The following is a 15019-nucleotide window of genomic DNA, read 5'->3' on the forward strand; positions in this document are numbered from 1 at the left end:
GGTTTGAGCCTTCAATTTTGTGTCCGCTCTATATCTCTTAAACCCCTTGAAGGAATTTCATGAAACTTGGGTCAAATGATCACCTCATCAAGACGATGTGCAGAATTCATTAGTCAGCCTTGTCGGTTCAAGGTCAAGGTCACAACTCAAGGTCAAAGGTTTGAGCCTGCCATTTTGTGTCCGCTCTATATCTCTTAAACCCCTTGAAGGAATTTTATAAAACTTGGGTCAAATGATCACCTCATCAAGACGTTGTGCAGAATTCATGAGTCAGCCATGTCAGTTCAAGGTCAAGGTCACAGCTAAAATCAAAGGTTTACCCTTTCACTATCCATAGCAGTGGCGGGGGATTTAGCTGTCTTTCAGACTGCCTTGTTATAGATTATTAAAGAAATCGTCCTTCAAATCATACCGAATTAAAGATCCATCAGATAATTCTTTAATTATGATTAATCCAATCAAGCAGGGTCGATACGTTTGACATGAAGTGTGCCGAAGTTTTCACACCCGCGGGCATTATCATGACAGGTAGTGCTCGTTGTGGATAATTACATTGACAAGGTAATATATCGGCATTCAATCAAAGCAAAAGTGAAATTTGGTGCAAAAAAACTGGTACATCCGATTATGGCCAATATTATGCTCGACCAAAAAAGTGGTCCGGCCGGTCCGGCACCATCTGCGACGGCCTTGTGTTGCATGTTAATTGTCTTTGAATGTGTTTGTCATGAAAAGGCTTCTATATAAAGCTGGTGTAATATAATATAATATAATATCTCATTGTCAGTATTTCAAACCCATAGAGCAAGGAAAAGGTACCCATTGATGAACGAGATCTTATTTTATTGTCATGAGTTTTATAGACAGATCTCACTCTGGATTCGGATGAGGGTTTCTGATATGTTTTATATCACAGAAGGGTCAGAATTTTAAGTTTTCATTTACACAGTCAGGTGTTAGATATAACATGTACATTTAAAATTAAGAGACAATTAACAGAAAACAGAATGTATGGAAATTGCTGATAAATACTTCACAGGGACATTTTGCAAAAAAACCACATGTACATGATTTTATACCAAAAAACAAATAAATTGAGTGGGTACCTTATAAGGTCAAATCTTTTAAAATGAAAATGTTTGCAAGCAAATATTTTCCTGTCTCTGTGTGTTCTCCTTGAAAAACACTTCACAAAATGTGAAGCGTTGTTGGTCTTTCCTGAAATAAACATTTCATGTGAATGACAAACATTTTTATTGTTGTATAAATCTTTCTCCTCAAGTTTCAGGTGTGTACAAAAATGTTTTATGTCAAAATTGAGTAAAATCTGTTTTGAACATTAGTTTTTTATGTTAATGTGAGGTAATTTACTGGTACAATAAAATGTAGATGTCAAACATTACAATCCTGATTACAACACATTGAGAAGGAAAGTTTGTAATTGTTTGTTTCGTAGCCACTAATGTTGAAGGTGACAGAATGCTAACCTTGATTTTTATGTTCCCTGAAGGGCGAGCATATAGTTGCCGCTTTGTCCGTCCGTCCATCACACTTTTGTTCGGAGTATAACTTGAAAGGTATTAATGGCATTTGATTGAAACTTCACATAGTTTATAACAGATCAAGGCTATTGAGACAAAGTGCATTGTCAAAGAATCATAACTCTACCTCAAAATAAGGCTTGTCCGGAGCAGTACTTGAAATATATTAATGGCATTTTCTTTGAAACTTCATAAAATGATAGAGGCCGTTGATGGGAAGTGCAGTGTCAAAGAACCATAACTCTACATTACCTAGTTTTTTTTTAATTTCACTTTATTATACAAAATGAGGCTTGTCTGGAGCATTACTGGAAAAGTATTAATGGCATTTCATTGAAATTTCACAAAATGATAGAGGCCATTGACGGGAAGTGCAGTGTCAAAGAACCATAACTCTACCTTACCTAGTTTTTGAATTATCTCCCTTTATTCAATTTTCTTCTTTTTATTTTCTCCATTTTTATACGCCCGTTTGAAAAACGGGACGTATTATGGGAACGCCCCTGGCGGGCTGGCGGGTGGGCAGGCGGCGTCCACAGGCTTTGTCTGGAGCATATCTTCTACATGCATTAAGGGATTTTGATGAAACTTGGCACAGTTGTTCACCATCATGAAACGGAGTGTCATGCGCAAAAACCAGGTCCCTAGGTCTAAGGTCAAGGTCACACTTAGAGGTCAAAGGTCAAATTCAAGAATGACTTTGTCCGGAGCATATCTTCTTCATGCATGGAGGGATTTTGATGAAAGTTGGCACAATTGTTCATCATCATGAGACGGAGTGTCATGCGCAAGAACCAGGTCCCTAGCTCTAAGGTCAAGGTCACACTTAGAGGTCAAAGGATACAAGAAAGAAAACTTTGTCCGGAGCATATCTTCTTCATGCATGGAGGGATTTTGATATAACTTGGCACAAATGTTCATCACCACGAGGCGGAGTGTCATGCGCAAGAACCAGGTCCCTAGGTCTAAGGTCAAGGTCACACTTAGAGGTCAAAGGATACAAGAATGAAAACCTTGTCCGGAGCATTTCTTCTTCATGCATAGATGTATTTTGATATAACTTTGCACAAATGTTCACCACCACAAGGCAGAGTGTCGTGCGCAAGAACCAGGTCCCTAGGTTAAAGGTCAAGGTCACACTTAGAGGCCAAAGGTCAGATACAATAATGACTTTGTCCGAAGCATTTCTTCTTCATGCATGGAGGGATTTTGATGTAACTTGGCACAATTATACACCATCATGAGATGAGTGTCATGCGCAATTCCCTTCTTTAGAATTACTTCCCTTTGTTGTTACTATAAATAGCTTATATTGTAACTTTTTCATTACTAGTCTGAGGGAAAAATCGAGACCACTTTTCTGTAGTACAGCATGCATGCTACATCCAATTATGAGGTGTATTTTGATCAATCTCTACCTGGTAAAGATTTTTGTGCGGACTTACAATTTTTTTTTGGATTTTTTTTTTTTATTAAGATTATCTTCCCTTAGTTGTTACTATAAATAACTTATATTGTTACTTTTTTATAACTGACCGTAGGGAAAAAACAAGACCACTTTTCTGTGGTACAACATAGATGTTACTTTCATATTTTAGGTGTATTTTAAGGTATCTCTACCTGGTAAGGAGTTTTTTTTGGACTTAGAAAAACAAATGACTTACAAAAATTAAAATTCCATTTGCAAATACAGGTGCTAGAGTAAAGAAATTTGCTGTGACGGGCGTATATTGTGACATTCTGGCACTCTTGTTTTTGTTTGTTTCTAATACATTATTCCCCATTTTGGGACATGCACATGCATTGGGGAGCATCATTCGGTTTTACCAATTCCTTGTTTTTTTATGTTCCATTTATGAACTTGTTCCTATATTTTTCAGTACTGGTGACTCAGACAGACAAGAGATTGATATTATATTATTGCTCAGTCAGAGAGCAGTATATGTAGCCTGGTAAGTTATTCTTAATAAAAGTTTCAACATCTACAGACTTTAAAAGATTGTGTTTCCAACCTCTCGCTATTGTAATTATCATCTGTCTACTAATTAATGAATCTTGGCCTTCATGTTTGTTGGATGTTATTCCATGCAAATATCTGGTTGCCATGGCAGTGGGAAAGAAACCTTCTTCTTAGAAACCACTTGATGTTTTTAGTTGGAACTTTTAAAATCTTCTTGTCAGAAACTGCTTGCTCAATTTCATAGTAATTTCACAGAAATGATCCTTGCTTAGGGTTTTACCTAGGATGTACTCATTTTAAAAATGTGGCTGCCAAGAGGTTACTTTTCCCTATATGTATAGTAGAATCTTTAAAAAAACTTCTTGTCAGAAACTGCTGGTTTGATTTACAATGATTCCATGCAAATGTTTCTTAAATGACACACTACTGAGATTGTTCAGATCATTCTGTTTCAGGACCCGCCCGCTTAGCTCAGTAGGTAGACTCTAATTACGGAATCGCCTTCAGTGTTGAGTTATTCCTGGCCAATGTTCTGGTGACATTGGATAAAGAACTTCTTCTTAGAAATTGATTTTAGTCTAAATTTATTTTTGTGAAAGTTGCCCAGTAATTTCACAGAAGACCTTCAGGTTTTACTGGTACAGAATCAGGAACATGTTAGGTTACTGCCCACGTTATAGACTTGAAAAACTTTGAAAAACTGGCGGTTAAATATCACAACAAACACACAAACAAATCATTCTGTTTCATATAAAAAACATGTGTGCCAGGGGATTGGGCAAATTTTCACTGTATAGCTGTGTGGAAAAACTTTGAAAATCATCTCTTCTCAAACTGCAGAATCTTTTTAAAAATGAATTCAAAGCAAATTAACAGTGTTCCTTAAGTTACACTCTTTCCTGCAGATCATTGTTTTGTTAAAAATGTGGCCTCCAGAAAGGGGAGCTACTTTTCATGACAATTTCAGCAAAATGCCAGTAACTGTAAATGATGTGTGTCAGTAATATACAGTACGTAGGTACTTGTTTTGTAGAACAATTTTGTTGAAAACTCTGCAATTTTCCAACTCTCTGTCTGCAGGCAAGTTACATTTTACTGTTTGGCTTTCTAGATATACAGCACTTTTTCTGAAAATATACAAATCCTGTTATTGACATGAAAAATACTATAAAGAATTCCTGTTGAAACTTCCACTTTAATATGTTGCCAATATTTTACAGGTATGATGATGAGGAAGAACAGGTGAATGAATATCAAAGGATCTTCTTGGAGGACATAGAGAAACTCGAAATTGGTAAAATAATTTTTATTTGGCTGGGTATACAGTATGTGGACTAAAGTCTTGTTTGTGTTAGTTCTGTTCAGCACTTCCTGCAGTTTCACATTTACTTATCTATAATTGATGTTAACTCCCTGAGGCCGATATCATAACATACCTGCTGCGGCGGGATAAGAATTACCACCTGACGTCGAAGAACATTATCTAACTTTATCATAATCACACTCGCATACAGTCAGTTGAAATCATGCAGGAAAACATTATTAACTTGGGTGTAAATTAAAATATACTTACAAAATATTCGAAGTTTTAACAAGTATTTTTTATATCCAATTTCGTCCGTAGCTTATTTAAAAATAGAAAAAACTTTTCACTACGAAATATTCACAATTTTAACACACCTGCGTTTAATAGATATTTGAACATTAAATTCCAATAAATAGAAATGCATCATTAACAATGAATATTTACATCAGCATTACTCGAAATTTACACCCGTTTTTGTGTGAATATCAATGGTTTATTTTAATGTATAATCTATTTCTAAACATGTACACAAATGTTGTGTGTCACACGCTGAGACAGTTAAGTTGTAATATTTATGTCCATCTTTGAATAATTATTAAATTTACAAACATGCGTTTATTTACATTTTTTTTATTTTAATTTTTTTATATTTTATTTTATGAAACATGCTTGTTGTGTTATTTTTTATCCATTTGTATCATATGTGATGTAAGTGTACCAATATTTCAACTTTCTAAGACTTAACATTTTCCAACCATTCATTTGTCTGATAATGGGATCGCATCGTCGGAATCATCATCCGACGGAACTGATATTTCAGAATCAGCATAATAATAAATAAATATTTTCTTCATTTTAAGAAAGATCTCTGGCCGACGACATTATTTTACTCTTTTGAAATACAGTATGAATGAAACACAGTGGAGATCGTCTTTATAATATCATTTACATTACCGCATAGTTACAGACATTTATTTTAACAAGGGACTAATTATTAGCACAACTAGTAATTATTACATCAAAGAAATAATAGCCAGTATGCAAAGTAATTTTGCTTTTGTCAAGATGATCAAAAATTAACAAGTACTTATCACAATCATCATGATCTCGGTGCCGCAACTATACTCGTCAATCGCTGTCCTGGGGAGTCCTGATAGCGCGCGTATTGTCACATATCGATGCTACAGGGTTAGAAAATATAACGCCTATAGTCACATTTCGGCCCCAGGGAGTTAATGTACTTTACCATACCTGTATTATCTTGACTATATTTCTAAGATTTTATATTAAATTATTCAGATGTTTTTTCTTCCTATATTCTCACTATGTATTATAAAAAATTAGGGGCAGAACACTCTCTGATCAGGACAAAGTCTATAGTGATGCGTCTGTACTACCGACATTATGCAGACGAGGGATTCTTCCATACGTTTAAGGCCCCTGGCACGAGATTGTTCAACAACCTTGTTATACCTGTGAAGACACAGGATGAAGCAAAAGGTATGGTGGTGAAACATTTTAAAAAAACTGTATATGAGCTGCATCATGAGAAAACCAACATAGTGCATTTTCGACCAGCATGTATCCAAACCAGCCTTGCGCAGTCTGGTTAGGATCCATGCTGTTTGCTGTCAATGCCTATTGCATTTAGAGAAACAGCAAACAGCATGGAGCCTGACCAGAATGTGTGGATGCGCAGGCTGGTCTGGATCCATGCTGGTAGCAAATGCATTATGTTGGTTTTCTCATGGCGCAGCTCATATTATGAAACTATACTTTGACATTTTATGTAAAGAGTTGCAAATTTCATCTGTAATGCAATCAGTATTGCTGCACCCAAGTTGTGTCAGACAAGCAAGTTATTCCACATTACAAACAAAACATATCTAAACAAACATTTGCCCTACACCACTTTCTCCATAAAAAAATGGACAGTTTTACACACATCACTATCTTTATTTTAAGGTAGCAAAAAACATTGTCAAAAGAGTCTGTCACTCTCCATACAGCTTACTGGAACATTTTTAGTAAAGACATTAAATGATAATAAACATAACTTCCATTAGGTTACTGAGATGTCCCTTAATGTACCAGTAATGACATAATTATTGTAATTAAAATAGACATTCTTTTTCACGAAAAGTAATGAAAGGTAAAGTAATTTAGTTATGTTTATAATTCATGCTTTTTACAATATCCAGAGTAAAATCAGAGGTTGTGTTTGGACAAAGACCTGAATACATGACAATGTAATATTTGAATGTAATGGGTTTATGGTAGACTGTTTATTTGTACTTTTTCTAAGAAAAGGTTATTTGATCTATTTTTAGCTCACCTGAGCATATTTTGTGATTGCTCGATGTCCGGTGTCCGTCGTCTGTCTGTCGTCTTGTCTGTCAACATTTAGCTTGTGTATGCGATAGAGGCTGAATTTTTCAATTGATCTTCATGAATTTTGGTCAGAATGATTGCCTTGATGAAATCTAGGTCTAGTTTGAATATGGGTCATCTGGGTTCAAAAACTAGGTCACTAGGTCAAATCAGAGAAAGACCTTGTGTATGCTATAGAGGCTGTATTTTTCAACTGATCTTCATGAAATTATGTCAGAATGATAACCTTGGTAAAATATAGGCCAAGGTCGAAAATGGGTCATCTGGAATCAAAAACTAGTATAGGTCAAATCAAAGAAAAACCATGTGTATGCGATAGAGGCTGTATCTTTCAATTGATCTTCATGAAATTTGGTCGGAATGATTGCCTTGATCAAATTCTAGGCCAAGCTTGAAAATGGGTCATCTGGGGTCAAAAAGTAGGTCACTATGTCAAATCAAAGAAAAACTTTGTGTATGCGATAGAGACTGTATTTTTCAATTGATCTTCATGAAATTTGGTCAGAATGATTTCCTTGATAAAGTCTAGGTCATGTTTGAATATGGGTCATCTGGGGTCAAAAACTAGGTCACTAGGTCATATCTAAGAAAATACTTGTTTAAACTCAAGAGACCACATTTTTGGTCCAATCTTAATGAAAATCGGCCAGAATACTTGTTTTTTACATGAAATCACTAGGTCAAACATGTTTACAATGTTTACACTGTTGTGTTGTTTACTTGCGGAGAACAGGTTTGTACTGGTACAGAATCCAGGAACACTGGTTAGGTTAACTGCCTGCCGTTACATAACTGAAATACTGTTGAAAAACGGCGTTAAACCCAAAACAAACAAACAAACAAACTGTTATGGTGTGTTTCTCAGGTGAGCGACCTAGGGCTATCTTGGCTCTCTTGTTACATAGTCCATCTCTTTTCATTTGTTAGCTCACCTGTCAAATAGTGACAAGGTAAGCTTTTGTGATCACCCTTTGTCCGTCCGTGCGTCTGTGCCTCCGTCCGTCAACAATTTCTTGTCTGCACGATAGTGGTTTCATTTATGATTTTATTTTAACCAAACTTGCACACAACTTGTATCACCATAAGATCTCGGTTCCTTTCTTGAACTGGCCAGATCCCATTATGGGTTCCAGAGTGATGGCCCCTGAAAGGCCCAAAATTAGCTATTTTAACCTTGTCTGCACAATAGCAGCTTTATTTATGATTTGATTTTAATTAAACTTGCACACAACTTGTATCACCATAAGATCTTGGTTCCTTTATGCAACTGGCCAGATTCCATTATGGGTTCCAGAGTTATGGCCCCTGAAGGGGTCAAAATTAGCTATTTTGACCTTGTCTGCACAATAGCAGCTTCATTTATGACTTGATTTTAACTGAACTTGCACAAAACTTATGTCACCAAAAGATCTTGGTTCCTTTCTTGAACCGGACAGATCCCATAATGGGTTCCAGAGTTATGGCCCCTGTTAGGGCCGGAATTAGCTATTTTGACCTTATCTGCACAATAGCAGCTTCATTTATGATTTGAATTTAATCAAACTTGCACAAAACTTGTGTCACCATAAGATCTTGGTTCCTTTCTTCAACCGGCCAGATCCCATAATGGGTTCCAGACTTATGGTCCCTGAAAGGGCCAAAATTGGCTATCTTGACCTTGTCTGCACAATAGCAGCTTCATTTATGATTTGATTTTAACTTAACTTGCACACAGCTTGTATCACCATAAGATCTCGATTCCTTTTTATACTCCCGAAGGGACGTATTATGTTATCGCCTCGGTGTCCGTCTGTCTGTGTGTTGGTTAGCAATTTCCCTTCTGCTCTATAACTCTTCAACCCCTTGATGGATTTCAGAGAAACCTGACACAAATGTTCACCTCATTGAAATGATGTGCAGAGCGCATGATTCGGATGGCTCACTTCAATGTCAAGGTCACACTTAGGGGTCAAAGGTCATATGACTTTGTTTTGTGTGAATATTGCTTTGCATTTGCATTGCATTGCAATGCTCTTGTTTTTATTTGGCAGATCCTTCTTTTGTTCGCTTACAATAATTTTTTTTAATTACTTCCCTTTTATGTTACTATAAATAGCTTATTTAGTAACTTTTTTATTATTGGCCGTAGGGTAAAACCGAGACCACTTTTCTGTGGTACAACATGGATGGTACCTCCAATTTTTAGATGTATTTTGACATATCTGTACCTTTTCTTAGCTCACCTGTCACATAGTGACAAGGTGAGCTTTTGTGATCACCCTTTGTCCGTCGTCCATCCGTGCGTCCGCCTGTCCGTCCGTCAACAGTTTCTTGTCTGCACGAAAGTGGTTTCATTTATGATTTTATTTTAACCAAACTTGCACACAACTTGTATCACCATAAGATCTGGGTTCCTTTCTTGAACTGGCCAGATCCCATTATGGGTTCCAGAGTTATGGCCCCTGAAAGGGCCAGAATTAGCTATTTTGACCTTGTCTGCACAATAGCAGCTTCATTTTTGATTTGAATTTAATCAAACTTGCACAAAACTTGTATCACCATAAGATCTTGATTCCTTAGTTGAACCAGCCAGATCCCATAATGGGTTCCAAAGTTATGGCCCCTGAAAGGGCCAAAGTTAGCTATTTTGACCTTGTCTGCACAATAGCAGCTTCATTTATGATTCGATTTTAACCAAACTTGCACACAACTTGTATCACCACAAGATCTTGGTTCCTTTCTTGAACTTGCCAGATTTCTTCATGGGTTCCAGAGTTATGTCCCCTTAAAGGTCCAAAATTGGCGATTTTGGCTTTTGCAGCCATATAGAGACTTCATTTATGGTTTTATTTGATACAAACTTCCAGAATAACTTCAACAACAATATTTCTTGGGAAAAACGAGACCACTTTTCTGTGGTACAACATGGATGGTACCTCCAATTTTTAGGTGTATTTTGACATATCTGTACCTGGTAAGAATTTTTTTTTCTTTTTGGTTAAATTTCTTCCCTTTGTTGTTACTGTCCTTTGGACTTAGATATTTTTTCTGAGGACCTTCTTGTCCTCAAGTGCAATGATAACAGGTGAGCGATATAGGGCCATCATTGCCCTCTTGTTTTCTTTTGTTTTTGGTTAAAGCAATGGTACTCAGGTGAGCGATATAGGGCCATCAAGGACAAAAATAGAATGGCAGACCAGTTGGGGAGGGGTAGGGAAAGATGAATACAATAGAACACGTCAAAACACAATGTTTATTATGTCTCCCACCACACAGTGGTGTGGGAGACATATTGATTTACTCCTGTCTGTCTGTGTGTCACAAAGCTTGCCGCACTAAGTCGAACATTTCTCATCCCATCTTCACCAAACTTGAACAAAAAGTGTTTGTCTATAAGTCCTCAGCCAAGTTCGATAACTAGCCAAATAGGCCCAGGCACTTCGGAATTATGGCCCTTGAATTACCGAAAATCAGCCTTTTTACTCTTGTCCGTGCTCTAAGTCAAACATTTCTCATCCCATCTTCACCAAACTTAACCAAAATGTGTTTGTCCATAAGTCCTCGGCCAAGTTCGATCACTAGCCAAATCAGCCCAGGCACTTCGAAATTATGGCCCTTGAATTATTATTATACCAGATTTGTTGAGCGCACTTTTCATATGGATTATACGTTAAAAGGCGCTTTACAATTTAACATGTGACATATCGCAGATATGTAGGAAAATAACAAAACATGACATATGCAATCACAAAACTGAAACTGAACAATTTAATTAAACGCCTTTTATATAAATGATTTATTCAATGGCGTTGTACATAATAATAAAAATAATAGTTATTACAACAATATCATCAATGAACAATGATAATATTTACAGCCTTATTATAACAAACAGCCATGACCGCACCCCTCCCCTCGAGGATGATTTTATAATCCCTATTGCCAATACCAGTGCTTTAAGCACCTGGTATGCCCAGACAGGTTGCATATAGAGGTTCAACCCCCCGGTTAATGATGCCATCATATACTGTATTAGATAGAAATACCACACACTTCAAGTGAAACTCAAGTCTTGCAAAAAACACACACATAGAACGTCATAACACTTAAAATGTGACATGATGAAATAAAAGATGAATTGTCAATTTAATTAATTACGTGATGAATTGTACAGTTAAGAGATCTTCGTCAGCAACGAATGACTTGCCGTAGTTTTGTATCACAAAAATAACTATGGCATATTTATTTTGGGTAGAACAGTCACAGTTGGTATCTATGTGTTGTAGAAAATTTCGTAAGGTGTGTTTTGAGAGCTCTTTTGAATGAATTAAGTGATGAATCTTTTCTGAGATTGTCAGGGAGAGAGTTCCATAGTTTTGCGGCGGCAACTCTGAAACTTCTATCCCCGTAGGTAACCAGTCGACGTTTTTTGTGGCACAAGGGTTGTTGCTGCACTTGCTGACCTCAGATTTCTAGTTGGCACGTACACCTCTAGTAAGTCTCTCATATACACCGGCGACTGCCCATGCAAGGCCTTCAATGTTTGAATGAGAATTTTGTATTTGATTCTATCTTGTATTTGAAGCCAATGAAGATCTTTAAGGATTGGTGTTATATGTTCAAAACGAGTTGTTTTGGTAATAAGACGTGCAGCTGTGATTTGGACATTTTGCAGTTTACTCGTTGTTGATTTTTGCACACTGTTGTTACCGAAAATCGGCCTTTTTACTCTTGTCCGCGCTCTAAGTTGAACAGTTTTCATCCGATCTTCACCATACTTGAACAAAATGTGTTTGTCCATAAGTCCTCGGCCAAGTTCAATAACTAGCCAAAACGGCCCAGACACTTCGGAATTATGGCCCTTGAATTACCGAAAATCAGCCTTTTTACTCTTGTCCGCGCTTTAAGTTGAACAGTTTTCATCCGATCTTCACCAGACTTGAACAAAATGTTTTTGACCATAACTCCTCAACCAAGTTCATTAACTAGCCAAATCGCCTGGAGCACATCAGAATTATGGTACTTCAATTACCCCAAATCAGCCTTTTTACTCTTCAAAGGTATATTTGTAGTGAGTAAACAGTATATAAAGACTGACTTACTATATAGATGATTAGGCACTTGTGGGAGACATGCGCTTTTCTCAAAAGCAGCTCTAGTTTATAGTCGGTTTACGAATGTACAACAGAATAACATGAGCTATGTACAGCTTTTTACTGACATAATGCACGGGGAAGGGAAGGTGACAGGAGTGCAGGGACGGGGGAAGGAGTGTAGGATTTTGACCAAGGAAGACCACTAAGTTATAATACTTAATTTGTCTTAAAATAAAGCTTTAAAGAAATGTCATATTTTCTGTCCAAATAGGAAAGATTGCAGTGATGTCACGTATTTAACATCTGATTATCTGGTGGTGGGCAAAACAAAGTTTTTACATCGTTTTGTGTATGGGATCGGAATTTTTAATTTTTTATTAACTTTTTCGCTCCTATATGGATTTTCAAAATTTAAAAAGTTTTGAAATACTTACAATTTTCATATTCAAATATCTTTTTTAAATGTATAACCATTTTAAATGACATATAATTTTAATAGTTAAGTATAGTGATCGATGCTCAAAACTTTTAGAAAAACACTGTAAGTTACCTAAGCGTCCATAATTAATCCATTTATTTAGAAATAATGATCAAAAGTAATTAATAAATTGCTTGTTTTATAAGCTTTCCATTGCTAAAAAATTATTGATATAATTCGTGTTTTAAGAAAGTTTAGGCCGTTAGAAAAACATCACTTTTTACAAAAAACATGGACGTTCAGCATCTGCCCACCCGACCTTTGTCTTATCAATTCTAAAAATAGAAAATACAATGGATTTGTATACAAACAGGATCTCTCCTATAAGGTGTAATTTCTTTTCACTAAAATAGCTTTTGGGGAAAAGGCCCAACAACACCTTTGTTCTAATTAGGTAGATCAATGATTTCTTGCCAGAGCACAAGAAAGTTGTAGAAATGATAAGTTAATTACATGCTGAGTGGCTGGTAAGATTTGTGTAAGGGGAGTAAGAGGTGTGCTAGCCATTGGACTATATTGTTACACATGGATGGTAGATGTGAAACCCCATCTGGCAAAAGAGACAACATGCGACTTTTGCCTATAAAAATTTAGGGGTTGTAAAAGGATGTGGTGCAATTACTTAAAAAGTAAAGCATACCTATATGGAGTTATGATTTATGGTGTCTGTAAATGGAGAAAAACTTGGTGGGGAACTTGAAATTGTTTTAACTGGAACAAATGGCAGATAATATTTTGTTGGATGGGTATTTAAGGCTTTACAATTAACATATTTTTGTAAAAATATACATCTCAAATTCAATACAGGCATAACTTTGTTTAACTTGAAATGTTTTTTTTTTTTTTTTTTTTTTTTTAAAGAAAAATTTCTGTCATAGTCAAGTGGGGACAAATCAGTGTAATAATGGTACCAGTATTATCTCTGATTATCTCCCTGCATTATGCAAAGAATCAGGTTTACATATATTTTTGTTTTTCAAGAAAAATTGTAATGTGTAAACAGGTGATAAATATAAACTAAGAATTCTAAAGTAGATGTGTTCCAAAGGGAAAATAAGCACGCTTTATTTTGTCATTACTTTTTACTTGCTGTGGCTATAGATTTTTAAAAAAAAATTACTTGGATTATATATTCTTTTTCGAAAAGAAGTTTTAGTAAAAATCATTTAAATTTTAGTTTTCTTTCAGGGCATTCTAGTCTGAAATATTTTATAGTATACTACAGAGCCACCTAAGTTGAGTGTGAGTACCGGTAGTATTAAACATTGTTACATGTATTGCAAAGAATATTGTGTGAGGCATTTGTAGTTTAAAATATTTTTGGTACATTACAGAGCAACTACGAGTGGTGTGTGAGGCATTTGTAGTTTAAAATATTTTTGGTACATTACAGAGCAATTATGAGTGGTGTGTGAGGCACTTGTAGTTTAAAATATTTTTGGTACATTACAGAGCAACTGCGAGTGGTGTGTGAGGCATTTTTAGTTTAAAATGTTTTTTGGTACATTACAGATAAACTACGAGTGGTGTGTGAGGCATTTGTAGTTTAAAATGTTTTTTGGTACATTACAGAACAACTACGAGTGGTGTGTGAGGCATTTGTAGTTTAAAATGTTTTTTGGTATATTACAGAACAACTACGAGTGGTGTGTGAGGCATTTGTAGTTTAAAATGTTTTTTGGTATATTACAGAACAACTACGAGTGGTGTGTGAGGCATTTGTAGTTTAAAATGTTTTTTGGTATATTACAGAACAACTACGAGTGGTGTGTGAGGCATTTGTAGTTTAAAATGTTTTTGGTATATTACAGAGCAACTACGAGTGGTGTGTGAGGCATTTGTAGTTTAAAATATTTTTGGTATATTACAGAACAACTACGAGTGGTGTGTGAGGCATTTGCAGCTGCCCAGAATCTTCTCAAACTGGAGCTTACTATAGAAGAGAAAACTAAACTAGAGAAGTTAGTCATATTATTTATCAAATGTCTTTGAAAGCTTTGGTGTCATAATGTTAAAGACTTGCTTTAATGTCAGAGGTCAATAGCTTTTAAGTAAAGATTTTGTGGTTCTGCTAGATAAGTAAAATTTAGCATGTTCTGATATTTTTGATATCAGACATTGAAATGAATTTGTTGATGATAATATCCAAAGTAATGCTTAAAACATGAAAAGTCCAAAAAAAGTGAGTTTTTAAGTTTCTACTGCCTTATCAGTGTTCCTAGAGTCTGTACCGATACTAATTTGTTCCCTGCAAGTAACTGCCAGCTT

General features: G+C 35.8%; 2 protein-coding genes across 3 annotated transcripts in view; both read left to right on the top strand.

Moving 5' to 3' along the window:
* Window positions 1–15019, top strand: part of LOC123546584 (uncharacterized) — an 81587-nt gene that overhangs the window by 56013 nt on the left and 10555 nt on the right. The window contains exons 8-11 of the mRNA XM_045332997.2: window positions 3422–3493; window positions 4722–4795; window positions 6152–6307; window positions 14622–14712. Of these exons, the coding sequence (XP_045188932.2) occupies window positions 3422–3493; window positions 4722–4795; window positions 6152–6307; window positions 14622–14712 (393 nt within the window). The remainder of the gene's footprint in view (window positions 1–3421; window positions 3494–4721; window positions 4796–6151; window positions 6308–14621; window positions 14713–15019) is intronic.
* LOC123546591 (microspherule protein 1-like) overlaps window positions 1–15019 on the top strand; it is a 247089-nt gene that overhangs the window by 20685 nt on the left and 211385 nt on the right. The gene's annotated exons all lie outside the window — the stretch shown is intronic.

This window comes from Mercenaria mercenaria, chromosome 9 (assembly GCF_021730395.1).
Source record: "Mercenaria mercenaria strain notata chromosome 9, MADL_Memer_1, whole genome shotgun sequence".
Lineage (NCBI taxonomy): Eukaryota > Metazoa > Mollusca > Bivalvia > Venerida > Veneridae > Mercenaria > Mercenaria mercenaria.